The sequence below is a fragment of the Pan paniscus genome, chromosome 11, assembly GCF_029289425.2.
Source record: "Pan paniscus chromosome 11, NHGRI_mPanPan1-v2.0_pri, whole genome shotgun sequence".
Taxonomy (NCBI): domain Eukaryota; kingdom Metazoa; phylum Chordata; class Mammalia; order Primates; family Hominidae; genus Pan; species Pan paniscus.
In genome coordinates this window covers 47180738-47200953 of record NC_073260.2, presented here as the reverse complement: position 1 = coordinate 47200953, position 20216 = coordinate 47180738, and the positions used below count along the sequence as shown (strand labels likewise).

Sequence of the window (20216 nt, the reverse complement as noted above, 5' to 3'; positions counted from 1 at the left end):
GCCCTGACTCAAAAGAGTTAGGAAAAATGCAAAAGTTGTATAGTACAACTGACAGCAAATTAAGACCTTCACCAATCCATCTTGAGTCAAAGGACGTAGGCTCCTCTCACTTTCCACATACCTGTTTCATCATGGAAGACAGCCAGCTCTGTATTTTTCACACCAAAAATGCTAGTGACAACACTCTTCAGCTTTAAAAGGTCCAACCTATTGTCACCTTTTGGATTTTCCAGAAGCAATACTCCACCTAAAAAGCCACAAAAATAACACCTCAATCAGACAAATAAAACTAAAAAGAAAATGTTACATTTGGAGGAAAAGGGATACAAAGGGGTTCAAGCCCTAATTTTTTTCCTTTTCCCCCAACTATACACTATATATATGTGTATATATAGCTTATTATATACATATAAAAGCATACCAAGGATGGATATATATACATATATATACATATATAGTGTATATGTAATATATACACTACACACACACACACACACACATCTCCATCCTTGGCATGTGTTCTGGCAATCCTTGGTAGATATGGTCCAGGCATAGAACTCTACCAGGCAATCTGTTCTTGTCTTTTTCTAGATTTAAACCTTTGTATTCGTGATTCTTATTTATGATTGTCATTTTTCATTTTGTGCCATATGTATATTCCCACAGGTCACGATGGTTAAAAATACTATCTGACCCCTGATGTTGATTTATTCTGCACCTTAGATTCATGTATGGATATTTACTTTATTAATATATTTGAACATTTTGAGTTAATTGCAGAGCCAAATGCACGTAGTGAGATACCACAGGCCCTTTACCCAGTTTCCCCTAATGGTGACATTTTACAAAACTACAGTGTATACCACAACCAGCATATTGACATTGATGCAATCCACTGATCCTATTCAGATTGCCTCAGTTTTACTTTTACTCACTGGGGCATGTGTACATGTGGGTATGTTTAGTTCTATGCAATTTTATCACTCGTGTAAAATCCTGTACCCATCACCATCATTAAGATACAGAGTAGTTCTGCCACCATGAGAATCCTCGTGTTGCCTTTTAATATCCATACCCAATTCCCTCCCAGGCCCATTCCCTCCTTAATCCCTGGCAAACAGTCTCCATTTCTATAATCTTATCATTTAAAACATGTTATGTAAATGCAATCATACAGTATGGAACCTTTTGGGACTTTTTTTAGTTGGCAACAATTTCTTTTCTTTTCTTTTTTTTTTTTTTTGAGATGGAGTTTAGCTTTGTCGCTCAGGCTAGAATGCAGTAGTGCGATTTCGGCTCACCGCAACCTCTGCCTCCTGGATTCAAGAGATTCTCCTGTTTCAACCTCCCAAGTAGCTGGGATTACAAGCACCCACCACCACGCCTGGCTAATTTTTGTATTTTTTCAGTAGAGACGGGGTTTCACCATGTTGGCCAGGCTGGTCTCAAACTCCTGACCTCAGGTGATCTGCCTGCCTCGGCCTCCCAAAGTGCTGGGATTACAGGCATGAGCAACTGTGCCTGGCCTCAGTTGGCATCAATTTCTAAGGATTAAAATAAGTTACTGTGCTGATAGTTGTTCCTTTTTATTACTGTGTAATGTTCTATTGATATGTACCCCAGTTTGCTTAGCCATTTATCTGCTGAAGAATATCTGGGTCGTCTATAGTTTGGTGCTATTATGAATATAAGTACTATATACATTCATGTGGTGGTGAACAAATTTTCAGTTCTCTGGGATAAACACCTAGGAGTGCAACTGCGAGTCATTATAGAAAGCACATATTTAGTTTTCTGATACTGCCGAACTATTTTCCAGAGTGATCATACCATTCTATATTCTCACCAGCAATGTATGAGATACAGCATTTGGTGCTGTCACTACTTGCAATTTTAGTCATTGTGATAGCTGTGTATTAAGACCTCAATGTGATTTCAACTTGAATTTTCCTAACGGCTAATGACGTTAAATATTGTCATGGACATTTCTGTCATTTGTATACTCCCTTTGGTAAATGTCTGTTCATATCTCTACCCCATTTTCTAACTGGATTTTTCTTTGCTGTTGAGATTTAAAAGATCTTTACGTATTCTAGATATGTCTTTTGTCAAATATGTTGTTTTATAAAGATTTTCTCCCAGTCTGTAGCTTGTCTTTCATCCTTTTATAGGATGTTCAAAGCAAAACCTAAATTTTCATTTAGTTCAATGTATCACTTTTCCCTTTTAAGGACAGTGTTTTGTGTCAAGGCTTTAAAACTCTTTGTTTAATGTTTAAATGAAAAATCTTAAGACTTTTCCAAAAATACTAGTAGAGCACTTTGGCCACCTAAGCAAGTAACCTTAATTTATTCCATCTGCTGGGAATATACTTTTGATCCAGCTATTGTTTCATAAACTAGTGTGTTTTATATTATAGTACCTAGCACATGGCTAGTTTTCAAATGAAAGCTAAGAAATCTGCTTATCTGTATGCTTATACATGCCTGTGCATGTAGGTATGTTACGTATATGTGTTATTTTTTTCTTTTTTCTTTTTTTTTTTGAGACGGAGTTTTGCTCTTGTTGCCCAGGCTGGAGTGCAATGGCACGATCTTGGCTCACAGCAACCTCCACCTCCCGGGTTCAAGTGATTCTCCTCCTTCAGCCTCTTGAGTAGCTGGGATTACAGACATGTGCCACCATGCCCAGCTAATTTTGTATTTGATTTTTTTTTTTTTTAGTAGAGATGGAGTTACTCCATGTTAGTCAGGCTGGTCTTGAACTCCTGACCTCAGGTGATCCGCCTGCATCGGCCTCCAAAAGGGCTAGGATTACAGGCGTGAGCCACCACACCCAGCCATGAGATGTTTTTCTACCTCCAGATGGTATGGTCAAAAATTAATTCATAAAAGATTTCTATTTAATTGATTTAAAGAAAAATAAGCATTTCACATAAATTAAGTATTCTCTCAGCAATATAGAAACCAACACACATGCTTTTCAAGTTCATGTGACTTGGGTAAGAATATATAATGCAGATATACAACTTTTAAATCCTACCAGGATTTATTATCAAATAAGTTTATGTTACCTCCACTACATATTTATAATTATACAACTATGAGTTCAACCTATGAACAATGTGCAAGTGGGTGCCAGTATCCATTACTTCACGTTTTTCGAGTGCAGCAATAAAACAAAAAATCTCATCTATTAAACTTTTTAGGATTCTTGTTTTTGTGAAGACTGCCGAACATGCACATGCTGTAAAAGTAGCTAACAGAGAAATAACTTAATGATAGCTAGCTTTGTTTGTGTTATGTCTACTCAAAAATAGCTCCCCACTGGTAATTTACAGCCTTGGGGTTTTGTTAATTTAAATGATGAATATTCATTGGATATGTAGATATTTTCCAAATAAAATACTGAAGCATTAATAGTGGAACATAAATTATACTACAAGGAAGCATATGTTTCTACAAATTTGATTCATAGATTTGCCAATCTATAGAATGCTGATGTGACAGTTATAACTAGAATAAGAGAAATGATTCTGTATGTGAGGAAAAGACATGGTTTTGGTAAGGTGAAGCTATGAAGTATGAAGGATGTGTGTTCGTTAAGAGAAAAAGACTAACTTTTGCCTTATAGTAGAATGACTTGTTTCACAGTAAGAGGAAGGAAGAATTTAATCCAAAACAGAAGGGTATAAGAAAGTTGTAGTAGGTTTGTGGAAGAGGAATCTTGGAAAAGGAATTTTATGTGTGGTCAACCTGGGTAAGTTCTGAATGAATTTATTTATAAATTATCAAATTAATAAGCCTTAATAATACGAGCACTTTGGGAGGCTGAGGTAGGAGGATTGCTTGAGTCCAGGAGTTCAAGACCAGACTGGGCAGTGTAGTGAGACATTGTCTCTACAGAAAAGAAAACAGAGAAACAGAGTCCTCTCTATTAAAACTGCTCAGGTCTTTTTATAACTGTGTGACTTTCTATATTTGCCTTTGATATTTTTAATTATCACTCTGGTTAAATGAGTGACTGTAGCTTCAGTGACCTGCAATCCTATTAATCAAGTGTTTTAAGCCTTTGATATTTTTTACTAGCTTCCCAAAATCAAACTCTAAACTTAAGTCTTTCTGACCTCGAGCTAACTTTGGGAGCTTCCAGAGGCCCCCTGAAATATCTCAAGAGAATTTTCTTTCATTATGAAGAGAAACAGTAAACAAGTTAGACTTATTTGACTACGTTAGATCTGCATGGGAAGCACTGTCAAATAAGAAATGTTGTTTAACCTTCTTTAACTTGTACAAATAATGTGTTCCAGAAATTGTGTGAAATTCTTAGAAATCTGATAGACCTGGTCTAATGTTATCAGTCATAATTCTAGTTACCTTAAAATGCTGTATACCACAGAAATAACTAAACTTCCTTGTCAATTGCAACATTAGTATAATGAACTCTCATTAGATATTTAACCATGGCCATTTAAAGTCTTGTCATCCAACGATAGTTAATTGTTTTACTCTGGTACTTTCCTGAAAACTATTGTAAGCAACAGTGAATCTAAAGTGTTTCATCTTTGAGGAGATGCAATGGAAAGGACTCTGACAAGTACAGGTTTCTGATGTTAAGATCACACCATTGGACTGGGTAAGAATTACCATAACTCTTGTGAAGTAATTAACTAATTCATGATGCTGTCACAATGGCAATGACATTTTAACCTGAGTTTTGGAGGACACACTCAAACCACAGCAGGATAGAAGAGACATTTTTACTATATTGAATCTTCTAATCCATACACATGTCTCTCCACTTACTTAGATTTTGTCTGATTTTTTTCATCACTATTTTGAAGTTTTCAGTATACAAGTCCTAACATGTTTTATTAGGTTTACATCTGAATATTTTTTTGGAGACAAGGTCTCACTGTGTGGCCCAGGCTGTAGTGGCATGATCATGGCTCACTGCAGCCTCCATCTCCTAGGGTCAAGCAATCCTCCGACCTCAGCCTCCCAAGTAGCTGGGACTAAAGGCGAACACCACCACACTTGCCTAGTTTTTTATTTCTTGTAGAGATGGGGTCTCACTTTGTTGCCGAGGCTGGTCTCAAACTCCCAGGCTAAAGTAATCCTCCCGCCTAAGCCTCCCAAAATGCTGGGAATACATGCATGAACCACCACGCCTGGCCTAGCATCTTTTTTTAAGTGACTGTAAATGATACCACATTTTTAATTTCATTGCCCACTTGTTCACTGCTAGTATAGATTGCTAGTATGAAATAAAATTCATTTTTGTATGTTTATCTTACATCCTGTGACTCAAAAGTTTTTTTTCTTTTTTATAAGCAATATGATTTCTATTCAATTACTTTGGAAACCCAATTAATGCTTGAATCCAAAGGGTACAGAAAAAGGCCAAACATTTAAAAATAACAGATTTAGCGATGATTTGTATGGTTTTTTCCCTCATAATATGAACGCTTACAGCAGGACAGTAAATTGCAAAACATATCAAATCATATTAAGGCAGACGACCAAGCTGTGGCTGCATTTAAAGCTATTCCTAAGAAAATAATCTTGGAGTTGAGAGCTCTTCTTTCCAGGTGTCTGGTCAACTGACCCAGGAATGGCCAGTCCTAGAGTTGGTAGATGGGAAAATAGGCCCTACCTGTCTTATCACTGCTCATGCTGCTGGCCCTCTGTACAAGAACACTGTTCTTGTTTACATTACTGATGCACACCACCGACCATCCGATTCCTTCTACAGGGTAACCTGAGACAGCCAGGATGTTGGCAGTGATGGACCAGCTCAATGCCATACAACATCACTGAAGTTGCAAAGCAGTTCAGGGAACCATGTACTGTCTGAGACATCATCACAGGTCTAAATAAACACACAACCATCATGGGAGCAGCTGGCATGGGAAGATCAATATGGTGATCCCAGGTCACATCTTAAAACCAGGCAATACGAGCTTTTTTTTTTTTTTGAGATGGAGTTCGTTCTTGTTGCCCAAACTACAGTAGAATGGCGCGATCTCGGCTCACTGCAACCTCCGCTTCCCAGGTTCAAGTGATTCTCCTGCCTCAGCCTCCTGAGTAGCTGGGAGTACAGGTGACCACCATCACACCTAATTCTTTATATTTTTTTGACAGGGTTTCACCATGTTGGCCGGGCTGGTCTTGAACTCCTGACCTCAGGTGATCTGCCTGCCTTAGCTCCCAAAGTGGGATTACAGGCGTGAGCCACCAAGCCTGGCTTATTTTTTCAGGTGTTTGTATGTACGTTCCTTATGATTTTCTATAGAGTCAGCTTTATTCCTTTCTTTATCTGCATGACTTTTATTTCCTCGTCATGCCATGGTCCACTGGCTAGAACTTCCAGTACAATGTCGAATATGAGTTGTGACTGCCTTGTTCCTGATTTTAGGTAGAAAGAATTCAGGCTTTCCCCATTAGGTATAATGGTAGCTGTAGGATTTTTGCAAAATGCTCATTATCCAGTCCACAAAGGCCTCATCTCTTCCTATTTTTGTGAGGATTTTCATCATGAATGGGTGTTGAATTTGATCAAATGCTTTTTATGAATCAACTGCTATACTCATGTAATCTTTTAGTCTGACAATACGATAATTACATTGATTTTTTTTTTTTTTTTTTTTTGAGATGGAGTCTCCCTCTGTCGCCCAGGCTGGAGCACAGTGGTGCGATCTCGGCTCACTGCAACCTCTGCCTCCCAGGTTCAAGCAATTCTCCTGCCTCAATAATCCCACTCTCCTGAGTAGCTGGGATTACAGGCACGCGCCACCATGCCCGGCTAATTTTTGTATTTTTAGTAGAGACAGGGTTTCACCATGTTGGTCAGGCTGGTCTTGAACTCCTGAACTTGTGATCCACCCGCCTCAGCCTCCCAAAGTGCTGGGATTACAGGCGTGACCCACCTCGCCTGGACTAGATTGATTTTTAAATATTGAATCAGCCTTGCATCCCTGGAATAAATCCCACTTGGTGATGGTGCATAATTCTTTGTATACATAGCTGAATTCTATTTAATAATTTATTGGGAAGAATTTTACATTTATATTCATGTGGAATATCTGTTTTCTATCTTTTTTTTTTTCTTTTTTGAGACAGAGTCTCGCTGTTGTCGGCCTGGGCTGGAGTGCAATGGCACGATCTCGGCTCACTGCAACCTCTGCCTCCCAGGTTACAGCAATTCTCCTGCCTCAGCCTCCCGAGTAGGCTGAGATTACAGGCGCCCGCCACCAGGCTTGGCTAATTTTTGTATTTTTAGTAGAGGTGGTGTTTCACCATGTTGGCCAGGCTGGTCTCCAACTCCTGACCTCAGGTGACCCACCCGCCTTGGCCTCCCAAAGTGCTGAGATTACAGGCATAAGCCACCGTGCCCAGCCTATCTTTTTTGTTAATACTGTCTTTATCTGGTTTTGGTAGCAGGTTAATAACCACATAAAATGAGTGAAATGTTCCTTCCTCTTCTATTTTCTGGAAGAGTCTGTGTACAACTGGTGTTAATTCTGGTAAGAATTCTCCAGTGAAACTGGGCCTGGAGATTAGTTCAGAGATTTTAAATTACAAATTCATCTCCTTAATAATTATAGGGCCATTAAAATTATCTGTTTGATATTGTGTGAGTTGTAGTAGTTTGTGTTTTTTAGAAACAGGGTTCACTTCAGGCCAGGAACAGTGGCTCAAACCTGTAATCCCAGCATTTTGGGAGGCCAAAGAAGGCCAGACCACTTGAGGCCAGGAGTTTGAGACCAGACTGGCCAACAGGGTGAAACCCCGTCTCTACAAAAAAATACAAAAATTCGTCAGGCGTGGTGTGGCACACCTGGAATCCCAGCTACTCGGGAGGCTGAGGCATGAGAATCACTTGAACCCAGGAGGTGGAGGTTGCAGTGAGCTGAGTTGGCATCACTGCACTGTCCAGCCTGGGCGACAAGCATCCAAGTTGTCAAACTTACATATGGAGATTTATTCATAGTATTTGCGTTTTTGATTTTGGCAATCTGTATCAATAATTCTTTTTATTCCTGATATGCAACTGTGTCTTCTTTTTCTTTATTAGTCTCACTAGAGGTTTATTAATTTTGCTGAATTTTTGGGTAAGAACCAGATTTTTGTATCATTAATTTTCTCTATCGTTTTTGTTTTCAATTGCACTGATCTCTTATTTTTATGTTTTTCCTTCTTCTTACTTTGCATTTATTCTGCCTTTTTTTCCTATCTAGTTTCTTGAGTTTAGACCTTAGGTTATGACTTGAAACCATCTTTCTTTCAGTTTTTAGTGCAACAGATTTCCGTCTCAGGACTGCTTTAGCCACATTCCACATATTTTGATGTCGTATTTTCCTTTACACTCAGTTCTATGTTTCTTTTCCTCTTGAGACTTCTTCTCTAATCATGGATAATTTAAAAGCATGTTGTTTATTTTTAAGAGTGTGGAGATTTTCATTATTATATTACTAATTAATAGTTTGATTCTACTGTGGTCAGAGAGCACACTCTGGTTTCAACTGTATTAATTGGCTGAGGTTTGTTTTATGGCCCAGGTTATAATGTATCTCAGCAAAGTTCTGTGAGAGCTCAAAAATAATTTATATTCTGCTATTTTTGGCTGAGGTGTTCTAACTGGTCTATTGATTACTGAAAAAGGTACTTTGAAATCTCCAACTATAGTTGTAGATTTGTCTATTTCTCCTTTAATGTCTGTATCTTTTTATTTCATGTATTTTGTAACTCTTTTGTTAGATGCATATAAATTTAGGATCACTGTTTTCTTTGTATACTGACACTTCTATCATTATTTAATGCCCCTGGTAATTTTCTTTGCTCTGAAGTCTGTTTCATCTAATACAAACATGACCATTCCTGCTTCTTTTGATTAATGTTTGCATAGTATATATTTTTCTACCCTTTTACTTTCAACTCACCTATATCATTATATTAGAAGTTTGTTATAGACAGCATATACTTGGCTAATGTGTTTTTAACAATATGCCAATCTTTCATTTGTTCTGCTTGTTTTTTTGAGACAGAGTCTCGCTCTGTCACCCAGTATAGAGTATAGGAGCGTGATCTTGGCTCACTGCAACCTCCGCCTCCCGGGTTCAAGCGATTCTCCTGTCTCAGCCTCCTGAGTAGCTGGGACTATAGGCGCCCGCCACCAAGCCTGGCTAATTTTTGTATTTTTAGTAGAGGTGGGGTTTCATTATGTTGGCCAGGCTGGTCTTGAACTCTTGACCTCAGGTGATCCGCCTGCCTTGGCCTTCCAGTGTTGGGATTACAGGCGTGAGCCACTGTGCCTGGCATATTTGTTCTGATTTTCTCTCCTAGCTTCTTGTGGGTTACTGATATAGTTTGGATATTTGTCTCCTCCAACTCTCATGTTGAAATGTGATCCTCAATGTGGGAAAGTGGGGCTTAGTGGGAGGTGTTTGGGTCACTGGTGCCGATCCCTCATGAATGGCTTGGTACCCTTGTTGCAGTAATGAGCGAGTTCTCACTCTGTTAGTTCATGCGATAGCTGGTTGTTTAAAAGAGCCTGGCTTCTATCTTGCTCCCTCTCTTCATCATGTGATACACTTACTCCCACTTCATCTTCTGTAAAGCAGAGTAAAAGCTTCTTGAGGCCCTCAACAGAAGTAGATGCTTGTGCCGTGCTTCTCATACAGCCTGCAGAGCTGTGAGCCAAATAAACCTTCTTTATAAACTAGCCAGCCTCAGGTATTCCTTTATAGCAATGAAAAACGGACTAATACAGTTACTTAAAACATATTTTAGAGTTCCATTTTTTATTTTTCTAGGGTTTTATATGTATCCTGTGGTATAGTCTTTTCTTAGTGGTAACTCCAAGTAGTACCTAACATAAACATAACTTCCTAAGGTCCACTGGTGTCAATATTTTACCGGTTTGTGACAAATGTAGAAACCTTGCTCCTTTGTAATTGTCTTAACTATTATTTCTTGTTCAGTAAATCCTTAATGTTGCTGGTAGGTTCTTGGAAACTGTGACTTCAAGCAGAATGATGTACTATATAATAAACCAACTTTACCACAGGAGTTAAGTTCCCATGGCACACAGTACATCACTTCACTTAAAGTTGCAGGACCCAAGAACTCACTGATGATGTTGAGGCCTTAGTGTATATACACAGAGAACCACATCGAACAATGATATAGTGCTTGCTGGACCCATGAGAGTAATGAAAGTCTATTGAATTACCCTCCATTTTGATTTTCCATTTTTCTTTTTTCCTTCCTGATGTTTCTGGATTCCCTCTTTCATTATTTCCTTTCTGTGGTAAGAACATCCTTTAGCTACTCTTTTAGGACTGGTCTGCTGGGAACGGATTCTTTTAGTTTTCTTTCACTTGAGAATGTCTTTATTTTCCCATCATCCTGAAGGGTATTTCTGATTGATATGGAATTCTTGGTAGACAATACTTATCTTTCAGCACTTGAAAAATGCTGCCTTTTCATTTTCTGGCCTCTGTACTTCCTGATGAAAAATCCAATATCATTTGAATTGTTCTTCCCCTGTAAGTTAGGTGTTATATCTTTTTCACTGCACACAAGACTTTTTTTGTCTTTGGTTTTCAAAAGTTTGATTATGATATATGTAGATGTGGATTCTTTTGGGTTTATCCTGTTTGGGTTTCACGCATACCTTAACTGACACTACAGAGGAGTTGCTCGTGGTGTGTGGCCTCACTGCTGCCATGCATTTGTAAATGGGAGGGATGCCTTGTTACTGCCCAGAAGGGATGGAAATCTAGGCTTTCCATGTGGCCTCCACTGATGCCACCGGGCAGAGGGGCTCATTACTGCCCCCAACTAGGATGAAAGTCCCAGCTTCCTACTTCCTCCCCTGTCCCCTGTGACAGGGGAGGGGTCTTCAGCTTGGCAAGGGTGAAGTCCAGGCTCCCCACTTGGCCTTTGCTAATGTGGGTGGTGGTGGGGCCATAGTTTTTCTATGGTGTCTGGCTAGAGTAGAGCAGTTACTGTTTCAAAATTTTCTGTCTTGCTAGGCTGCCCATCTCTTGATCCTTTGTCAAGGGAGCAGAATTTTTGTTGAGGCTTTCTTTGGTCTGTACTTGACATTTCCAGGTTGCCAGCTTCTTCAGTTCCAAGTTTGGGTATACGAGGCAGAAAAGAAAACCCTGAACTTACTACTTTTAGGTCACTTGGTTACAAGGTCCTTAGGTGGTCTGCTTTCTTCCTTACATCTTTGAGAGTCTTCTTATGCTTGTTTTTACATGTAATATCCAGGGTGTTTAGATGTATTTAGCAGGAGGAATAGGGAAAACTGTATCTGCTTCATGCTTCCACAAGCATAAGTCCAATCATTTACTTTAGTGGATTCATTTTTCTTTTCTTTTTTTTTTTTGGTGAGACAGTCTTGCTTTGTCACCCAGGCTGGAGTGCAATGGTGCAATCTCAGCTCACTGCAACCTCCACCTCCCAGGTTCAAGAAATTCTCATGCCTCAGCCTCCTGAGTAGCTGGGATTATAGGTACCTGCCACCATGCCTGGCTAATTTTTGTATTTTTAGTAGAGACAGGGTTTCACCATGTTTATCAGGTCTTGAACTCCTGACCTCAAGTAATCCACCAGCCTCCGCCTTCCAAAGTGCTGGGATTACAGGTGTGAGCTACCATGCCTGGCCCTTTTTTTTTTTTTTTTAATTGAGGCAGGATCTTATTATGTTGGCAAGGTTGGTCTTGAACTCTTGGCCTCAAGCAATCCTCTCACCTTGGCTTCCAAAAGCGGTAGGATTTCAGGAATGATCCACTGCATCTCGCCTAGTGAATTCATTTTGATGACAAGAAGAAAAAGTTATCTATTAAACATGATTAAATAATTCTTCCAATTCTCTTAAAAACATCCATAAGTTTTTCTGGTTGTTTTTTCACATCCATAAGTATAACTAAAAAAAAAGTCACACAAATCATGGAATTTACTCTTACCTTGTTCACTGCCATTTGCACAAATGTTAAGATTGACATATGCACAAGCAGGACCAGGAAGGGAAGATCCTCTGGTGAGTGTAATTTCCAGTTCAGATCCCTTCAACTGAGCACATGAGAACATATGACTGAGTAACTGTGGCACCTGACTGCAATGTGCCACACCATCGTGTAACACAGTGACTTCTCAGTAACAACAAGAGCTGTACACAATTGATAACATATTGAATCTCATTACTCAAAGTATCAAAAGCTACAATTTATATCCCATTTTTCTTCTCTTCTTATCCTGGTTTCTTAAAAATATATGCTCACTTAAAAAAAGTCAAATAATTACACAATATGCAAAATACAAAATGAAACTACAATGCAACTCGCCTCACTGAAAAAATAAACAGCCAGCATCAGCCCCTCCTTGTCTTGTCCTACTTGTCTCATAGAATGAGACTGGAGAAAATGATTAAGCAAGTGACTGAGGTATATTTTAAATGATCAACTTCTTTTTTTTTTTTTTTTTTCAGACAGGGTCTTGCTCTGTCGCCCAGGATGGAGTGCAGTGATGCGATCTCGGCTCACTGCAACCTCCACCTCCTGTGTTCAAGTGATTCTTCTGCCTCAGCCTCCCGAGTAGCTGGGATTACAGGCGTGTACCACCATGCCCAGCTAATTTTCGTATTTTTAGTAGAGATGGGGTTTCACCAGCCCAGGCTGGTCTCACACTCTTGACCTCAAGCGATCTGCTCGCCTTGGCCTCCCAAAGTGCCGGGATTACAGGTGTGAGCCACTGTGCCCAGTCTAAATGATCTACTTCTAAGTTATAAGCCAATATCTTCCCTACCTTAATATCATACTTTCATAAGTATATCTAAAATTCCTAGATAACAACAGAAATGCTATTGTAATCTTTCTTTTTTTTGTACTGTACTTTTATGGAGAACCCACTACCAGAAGAGTTAAATGTTTTTCAAGCCAATTGCTATTTACTTTTAATGATAATTACCAAAATCCACACACTGCCTTTTCTAGTTTTAGAAAAAACAGGCCATTTTATTTCCGGGCAAAGCTCATGTACCCTCCTGGCTACCTTCCTCAAGAGAACTGTTGTGAAAACAGTTCCATCTTCCCTCCCTGCTCCATCTTTTCTGGGCTTCCACTCTCTGACTCTACCCACTACTGTCCAGAGCAATACTTCAAGACAGAGTGCTGTGCCGATCTCTACTGTGGGACAGAATATCAACACGTGAGTACACAAAGTCAAACCTAATCTGAAACCCTTTAGTAGTAGTTCAGTGGAACTCAGGACTCACCTGTGTTTTTTCTTGAATAAGGACTTTATCCGATGGAGAAACTGGATATGGTTTCAAGGGAGCCTTTATGGTGGTAAATATGAACTCTGTGTGGCTTTCAATAACACTATTCAGATATGTTCCTTCAGACTTTGCTTTATAGTACACTGTGATTTCATCAGTTGGAACCAGATTGCACTGAAAACACACACAGAAAAATTTAAAAGGGAAGTACATTCTATTAATCAGAACTGAAGGAAGGTACTGTTGAACAAGGGCTACGGATCCCATGCTGAATCATCACAGAAGGGCAGTCACCCTTCCCTCCCTGCTGGGTGATCCGTAAGACTAACTGCACTCAGTACATGATTAACTTTGTGTCCTTTTCACCACTCTTTGGGGGATAGGGCATGTTTCTTTTCCTAGAACAATCAGTACCTCATGAATGTTGAAACCAAGAAATTACTTAGAACCCACTTACAAAGCTCTGAACTGATTCAGAGGTCACAAGCACCCACTTATCTGCTGGAACAGCCTCCTCAGACCTTGAACCGTCTGGGAAGAAAGATGTATGGTAGCTGTCACTGCCCTCTACAGGGCAAGAAATTCCTGATTCTCTCACTAGCAGGGGCTTTGCAGCCCCTCTGCGCTCCAGGATGAGCTCCCTGCATATTCCTCAGCTCTCTAATAAGGAAAAACTACCCAACTCTGTCCAAATCCGGGAATCTCCCCTAAGCTAGAAGCCTGTCTATGCTGACTGCACCTCTGCCCTTCTGCAAAGACACTATCAGCTCTGATTACCTTCTGCTCCAGTCACAGGGGATATTCTGTAGAAGCCCAACGGAGCTAAAAAAAAGGATGGGAAAAGGCACAGGCTGGCTGAAAGCTACGACTTGGGAGTGAACACGTGGGGAGAGGAAGAGGAGTGACTTTTCTGCAGAATACATTCCAAATGGACTATGGATTAGTGATTGTTATGCATTGATCACTATGGTTTATATTACCTGCCTCTCCTATCTTCTCCCAACAACCAAAACAAACAAAAAGCCAAAACAGTAGCTTATTCTTAACTGACAAACTAACCTTTTTGCGAAGTTTCTGTATGCGATTGATGACTTCCCGAGCCATTCCTTCATCTACCATTGACTGGTCAGGAGTGACATCTAAGAGGACCAAAGCCTGTGGGAATGAACAGTGCACACCATGACAATCAAATAAGGAGAAACACTTCTTCCCAACTCAGCAAAATGTTATTTAAATCTGGAGAGTCTATAATGCAGCACTATTTTTTCACACAAATGAGCAAAAGCAATAAAATTAATCTAGTTTATCATTCAGGTACTTCTTCATAATCAGCTAGTCCTCTGTCTCTGGAGAAAGGTGTGCAGGTTTTTGTTTCTTGTTTTTTTGTAGGGTGCTGCTCACAGGAGATGCCCTGGGACCACCTCTTATCAGAGTCCCTCACATGACTCTGCTTTTTGGCCATCTAAGAAATAATATCAACTCTTCTAATAAGTAAGATCAATAATCATGAAGCCCTTGGAGCAGCACAGCTTTTCAGGCCACAACAAGTGGATCAACGGCCTCAGCGCAGTCAACTCCAAGTGACTTTCCTATACCATGACCCCTGTGATCTTCAGGTTTGTCAGAACGACTCAAGACAAATTCTACAATGGACCACAAAACTTTCTGTGACTTAAGCTGCCATATTTTTGCTAAGGTTAATGTTTCTATCTCATCTATTCTGAAGGTTGCTGATTATGATGTAGCAATAATGACACTATCGCTTCTGTTACACAGCATGTTGCAGAGTAAAATATACTCAACAAAAGACTTGTACATTAGACATCATCTCATTTACCTTTGAGTAAACAGAGAAGTTAAGAAATGACTCACTTCACAAAGGCATCAGAGGTAGTGAAATGGATGATAAACTCAAAATTCCAGTCAGTGCAGGGCCACTACAACATGTAAGCCATGTCAAGAAACTCAGAAGCATCACATGATGACACTTTTGTAAGGTGGACAACTTTTCAGGCCCCTAACATCTGCTGTAATGAGGAAGAACTGTCCACTGTCAGTGTTTAGAAACCTCCTCCCTGCCTTCTTTCCCAGCTACGATACCTCCGACTCCTTGCCACTGTCTTCCCACGTAGAGTTCTGTACACATCTAACTTAAGCGCCTGGGTAAAGGACTGAGGAGGTTGACCTTCCTTTCATGGAGGTGCTGCTCTACCTTCCCCTGCACATGGTATGCTAAGCACAGAGGGACCCCTGCAATATCCCCAAACCCACATGCGAGATCTTACAACTATGCTGACTGGGGATGTCTGGTCAGGACTGCAAAGAGATAGTCTCTTCTCCAACATGGCAAAAAATATTGATCCTGGAATCTAAAACAGTTCGTATATTCTCTTAAAAGAGTGTTCCCTGACCACTTTTCACCCTACACCTATTTTTGGATAGGAGCCCTCTGTGTACTTATTTCTACCAGATAACTTATCAGGTAGAATACTAAGAACTGGCTTAATTTCAGGTGTCCTTGACTGACTCATTCCTTGAAGGGTTCATTTTTGTGCAACCCCACACTTGGGACAATTACTGACATGTAGAAATCACAAAATGCTTACTTATGTATTCACTAAACAAATGCATATGTTAAGGGCATAATAATATATTAGTTTAATAAAGCCAATCTAAACCAAGTAACTGGTTTATTTTACCCTGAGACAAGCTGTCAACATTATCAGGAAAGGCATAGGCAAATACTTTCTCCTCTTATGCTCTCATCTCTTGGTAAAGAAATGTTCTAGGAAACAGAAAAATACCTGAGCATCTGAGTGTGCTTCAAATTGCGCAGTCCCACCTGTGGCCTGATCAAAGGTGTACATGAGGCGGATGTCTTCATCGTGCAATTCATGGCCTTCCACAACAATGGTCCCTATGGAGAAGCAGCTACACTGTTAATCAGCTTCCCCTCCTCTTCAAGCTGCCCCACTACCCGTGTATTATGCCCCTTCTTGATTAAAATTTCACAATAACAAAGCCACAGAGGCTTCAAGAGATCATTTCCCTCTGACTCATGTCATGGTTGTAGCCAAGACATGACAAACTTTCTTTAGATTACACTATGCTACCTTGAAGACAGTTAAGTCATCACCAGTATCTACTGTTTTATATAAACTCTCAGGTCCAAAGACATGACAAAGCTAAGGGAAGGCACCAAGAGGCAACAAATGCTCACCATAAACACAGAGCAGCAGGATGTCATGAAGAAAATACAGTCTTTAAAGAGAAAGTGAACTTAGGTCCACTATTTGCTGGTTGTATGACATGGTGTTCTGCTACCTGCTGAGCAAGGTGTGGTGAGGCTAAAATGAGACGGGCAGTGTGTAGTACTGAGCATCATGCCTGTTCAGGGGAGGCAGAAATGTGCACAGCTGCTGATGATAACACCCCCGCTGATAGGGAGGCCCACTGTTGTCACGGATGATGACCTTCTTGGGCTCTGAGCACCCGGGTGTCATTTTTATGTTTACTTTGTCTCTGTGTTCTGAAGATGATCTTGTTTTCCATCAGTGCAGAACAGTACACTCAGAAACTAGGCTTTCAATTTCAAATAAGGTTTAGCCCAGGAATTTTTTTTTTTTTTTTTTTTTTTTGAGGCAGAGTCTCGCTTTGTCACCCAGGCTGCAGTGCAGTGGCAGGATCTCGGCTCACTGCAAGCTCTGCCTCCTGGGTTCACGCCATTCCCCGGCCTCAGTCTCCTGAGTAGCTGGAACTACAGGCGCCTGCCACCACACCTGGCTAATTTTGTGTGTGTGTGTGTGTGTGTGTGTGTGTGTTTTTAGCAGAGACGGGGTTTCACCGTGTTAGCCAGGACAGTCTCAATCTCCTGATTTCGTGATCTGCCCGCCTCGGCCTCCCAAAGTGCTGGGATTACAGGCGTGAGTCACCACCCCCAGCCACCTCAGGAATTTTTGATGCTTTGGCTATCTGGTGAACAATTTAGATTTGTGGCTTGAAGGCTTGTAACACTTTGTTATTTTAATATTTTGAGTTGACTAGTAATTAGTAATAACTTGAGGTTTAGCTGCTAATGTCTTATGTTTTATTAATTCTATCTAAATATTTGGAGAATCTTAGGGACAGTTCCCCCATCTGATTTATGAATCCTCAAATCTCTCTTCTCAAGACATCTCCTAGCTTATGATTTTCAACTTCAGAGGAAGCCGTAACAATAAACAGCTTGTGCCCCAGGATAGTTACAGGATGTCAGACAGCCACACTCAGACCACGTATGATTCTAATCATGGCAGAGCTGCAAATTTCTGGGCACCCTGAAATGCTCTGTATAGGGGTGGCAAGATGGGGCTGATTTCCCTTTCCTAATCCCATCATTTGGTTAGGTACCCCCACATGTTTTTATGTTACCCTACACCTTCCCTTTATAACACTTATCAAAACCATAATTATTTTCCCAAATCTTCAATGTCAGCAAGCACCATGAAAGTAAGGACAAAATCACCCTAGGCTCCAGGGATCCTCCCACCTCAGCCTCCAGAGTAACTGGGATGGCAGGCACATACCACCACATCTGGCTAAGTGTGGTAGTATGTGCCTGTAGTGATCTCAAGTGATCTATCCATCTGGGCCTCCCAAAATGCTGGGATTACAGATGTGAGCCACTGTGCCCAGCTATTTTCTTTCTAAACTGTAAGAATTATTTATAATAAACATTTTTATCAATAGGAAAAAAAAATTTTACTTAAGAAAAGGATGGACCGGTGCAGTGGCACACACCTGTAATCCCAGCAATTTGGGGGACCGAAGGCGGGTGGATCACCTGAGGTCAGGAGTTAGAGACCAGCCTGGCCAACATGGTGAAACCCTGTTTCTACCAAAAATACAAAAATTAGCCAGGCATGGTACTACGTGCCTGTAATCCCAGCTACTTGGGAGGCTGAGGTAGGAGAATCACTTGAACCTGGGAGGCAGAGGTTGCAGTGAGCCAAGACCGCGCCACTGCGCTCCAGGATGGATGACAGAGCGAGATTCTGTCAAGAAAAGAGAAGAGAAGAGAGAAGAGAGAAAAGAGAAGAGAGTAAGGAAAGGAAAGGAAAGGACAGGACACGACGGGACATGACAGGACAGGAAAGGAAAGGATGTGATATTAAAAGTCAAACAGTAGCCTAAAAAGTATCCCTCAGACTGAGGACATAAATGGTGCCCTTGTCTGTGTAGACACCTACCAGTCTTCTGGAACTGCTCCAGCTCCTCACTGCTCAACTGCTTGATGGACGTCATCACTGCCTTAAAGGCTCCCTTCAGACGCTTCCCCAGGACCATGTGATCTGGTTCTGCCCTTAGCCGAATGCCATACTTGTTTTTATCTGTAGACAGTGTAACTTTTCGAACATTGAGTTCCTACAGTTAATGCACAAGAGGAAACAAAAATGAGAAATGAAAACATATGTTCACACAAAAATGTAGGTCCACAGCAGCATTATTCCTAACTGCCAGAAAGCAAGAACACCTCAAGTGTCCATCAACTGTGAATGGATAAACAAAATGCAGCATACACATGCAATAGAGTATTTGGCAATATGAAGGACCGAAGCACTCATATGTGCTACAACATAAATTAATGTGAAACATTATGCTAGGTGAAACACACCAGACATAAAGATTACAAATTGTATGATTCCACTTATATGAAATGTCCAGAGAAGGCAAATCCAGAGATAGCAAATAGGTTCGTGGATGCCAGAAAATGGTCAGATATTGAGGGGAAAATGGTGTGTGAATGCTAATGAATACCGGCTTTCTTTCTGGGATGAGGAAAATGTTCTAAAACTATGGTGATAGTTGTACCATTCTATAAATATGCTTAAAAACCAGTGATTTGTATGGTAAGAAGAAAATGCTTGTTATGAAGATCTATCAAGACAGTTGAGCATAACAGAAAAAGAACTCCAGACCCAGAAATATAAACCTCATCCCTCAGAGGTAACCTTTGTGCAAGCAATTGCAGAGTACCACAAGGTTAACTATTAACTAAGCAGAAGATCAGTTAAACAGAACACTTCATGCTTCAGTCATGCTACTGAGGATTACTGATGTGGCAGGGATGGTGATGGCACAGTAGCGGATGGGAAAATGAGAACAGCTTGAAGCAAATAATACGGAATGTTTAGTTTTGCCATTATATTTAGCTACATTAATTAATCTCATTTTAAGTGAAGGAGTTAATTTCAAAATTTTTCAGCTGGGTGTGGTGGCGCAAACTTGTAATCCTAGCACTTCGGGAGATCGAGGTGGGAGGATCACTTGAGCTCAGGAGTTAGAGACCAGCCCGGGCAACATGGCGAAACCCCATCTCTACAAAAGCCTGTACTACTATGCCTAATCTCCGCCACTTGGGAGGCTAAGGTGGGAGGATTGCCCGAGCCCAGGAGATGGAGGCTGTAGTGAGCCAAGATCACATCACTGCACTCCAGCCTGGGTGACAGAGCGAGACCCTGTCACAAAAAATAAATAAATAAATAAATAAATAAAAAAAATTCTATTTTATGCATAGTCACAGGTACTAATGTCAGAATTTAAAATCTAACTTTTGGTTTCTAATATTTCTCTGCAACTTTCAAGCAACTGAAAACCAAATATAGAAATTAACATTTTCTATAATAATGATTTTAAATATCACCTGTGAAAAGAATAAACAATGAAATTTTAAAAAATATTTGTTTTCTATCATCACAAAGAAGATGAGGTAAAACATATGCGTTTTAAAAACATCATGGAATAAAGATGTTTTAAAATATCATGGAATAAAAATGTTTAGGAAGACAACTGACACTATAAACTTTGACCCCAAAACTCCACTTCTGGAATCTATCCAATATCCATACACTGATATATGCATATATGTACACACAAAGCTTTTGTTTGTA

The 20216-nt window shown here is 40.2% G+C and overlaps 1 protein-coding gene across 2 annotated transcripts in view; it reads right to left on the bottom strand.

Annotated features, from left to right (window-relative positions):
• The window catches only part of IARS1 (isoleucyl-tRNA synthetase 1), an 83530-nt gene that overhangs the window by 18624 nt on the left and 44690 nt on the right, over positions 1 to 20216 (bottom strand). For both annotated transcript variants that reach the window (XM_003807832.5, XM_003807833.5), the window contains exons 26-31: positions 18516 to 18690; positions 16092 to 16204; positions 14347 to 14442; positions 13285 to 13461; positions 11978 to 12083; positions 122 to 247 (exon numbers count right to left, since the gene is read on the bottom strand). In XM_003807832.5, the coding sequence (XP_003807880.1) occupies positions 122 to 247; positions 11978 to 12083; positions 13285 to 13461; positions 14347 to 14442; positions 16092 to 16204; positions 18516 to 18690 (793 nt within the window). The remainder of the gene's footprint in view (positions 1 to 121; positions 248 to 11977; positions 12084 to 13284; positions 13462 to 14346; positions 14443 to 16091; positions 16205 to 18515; positions 18691 to 20216) is intronic.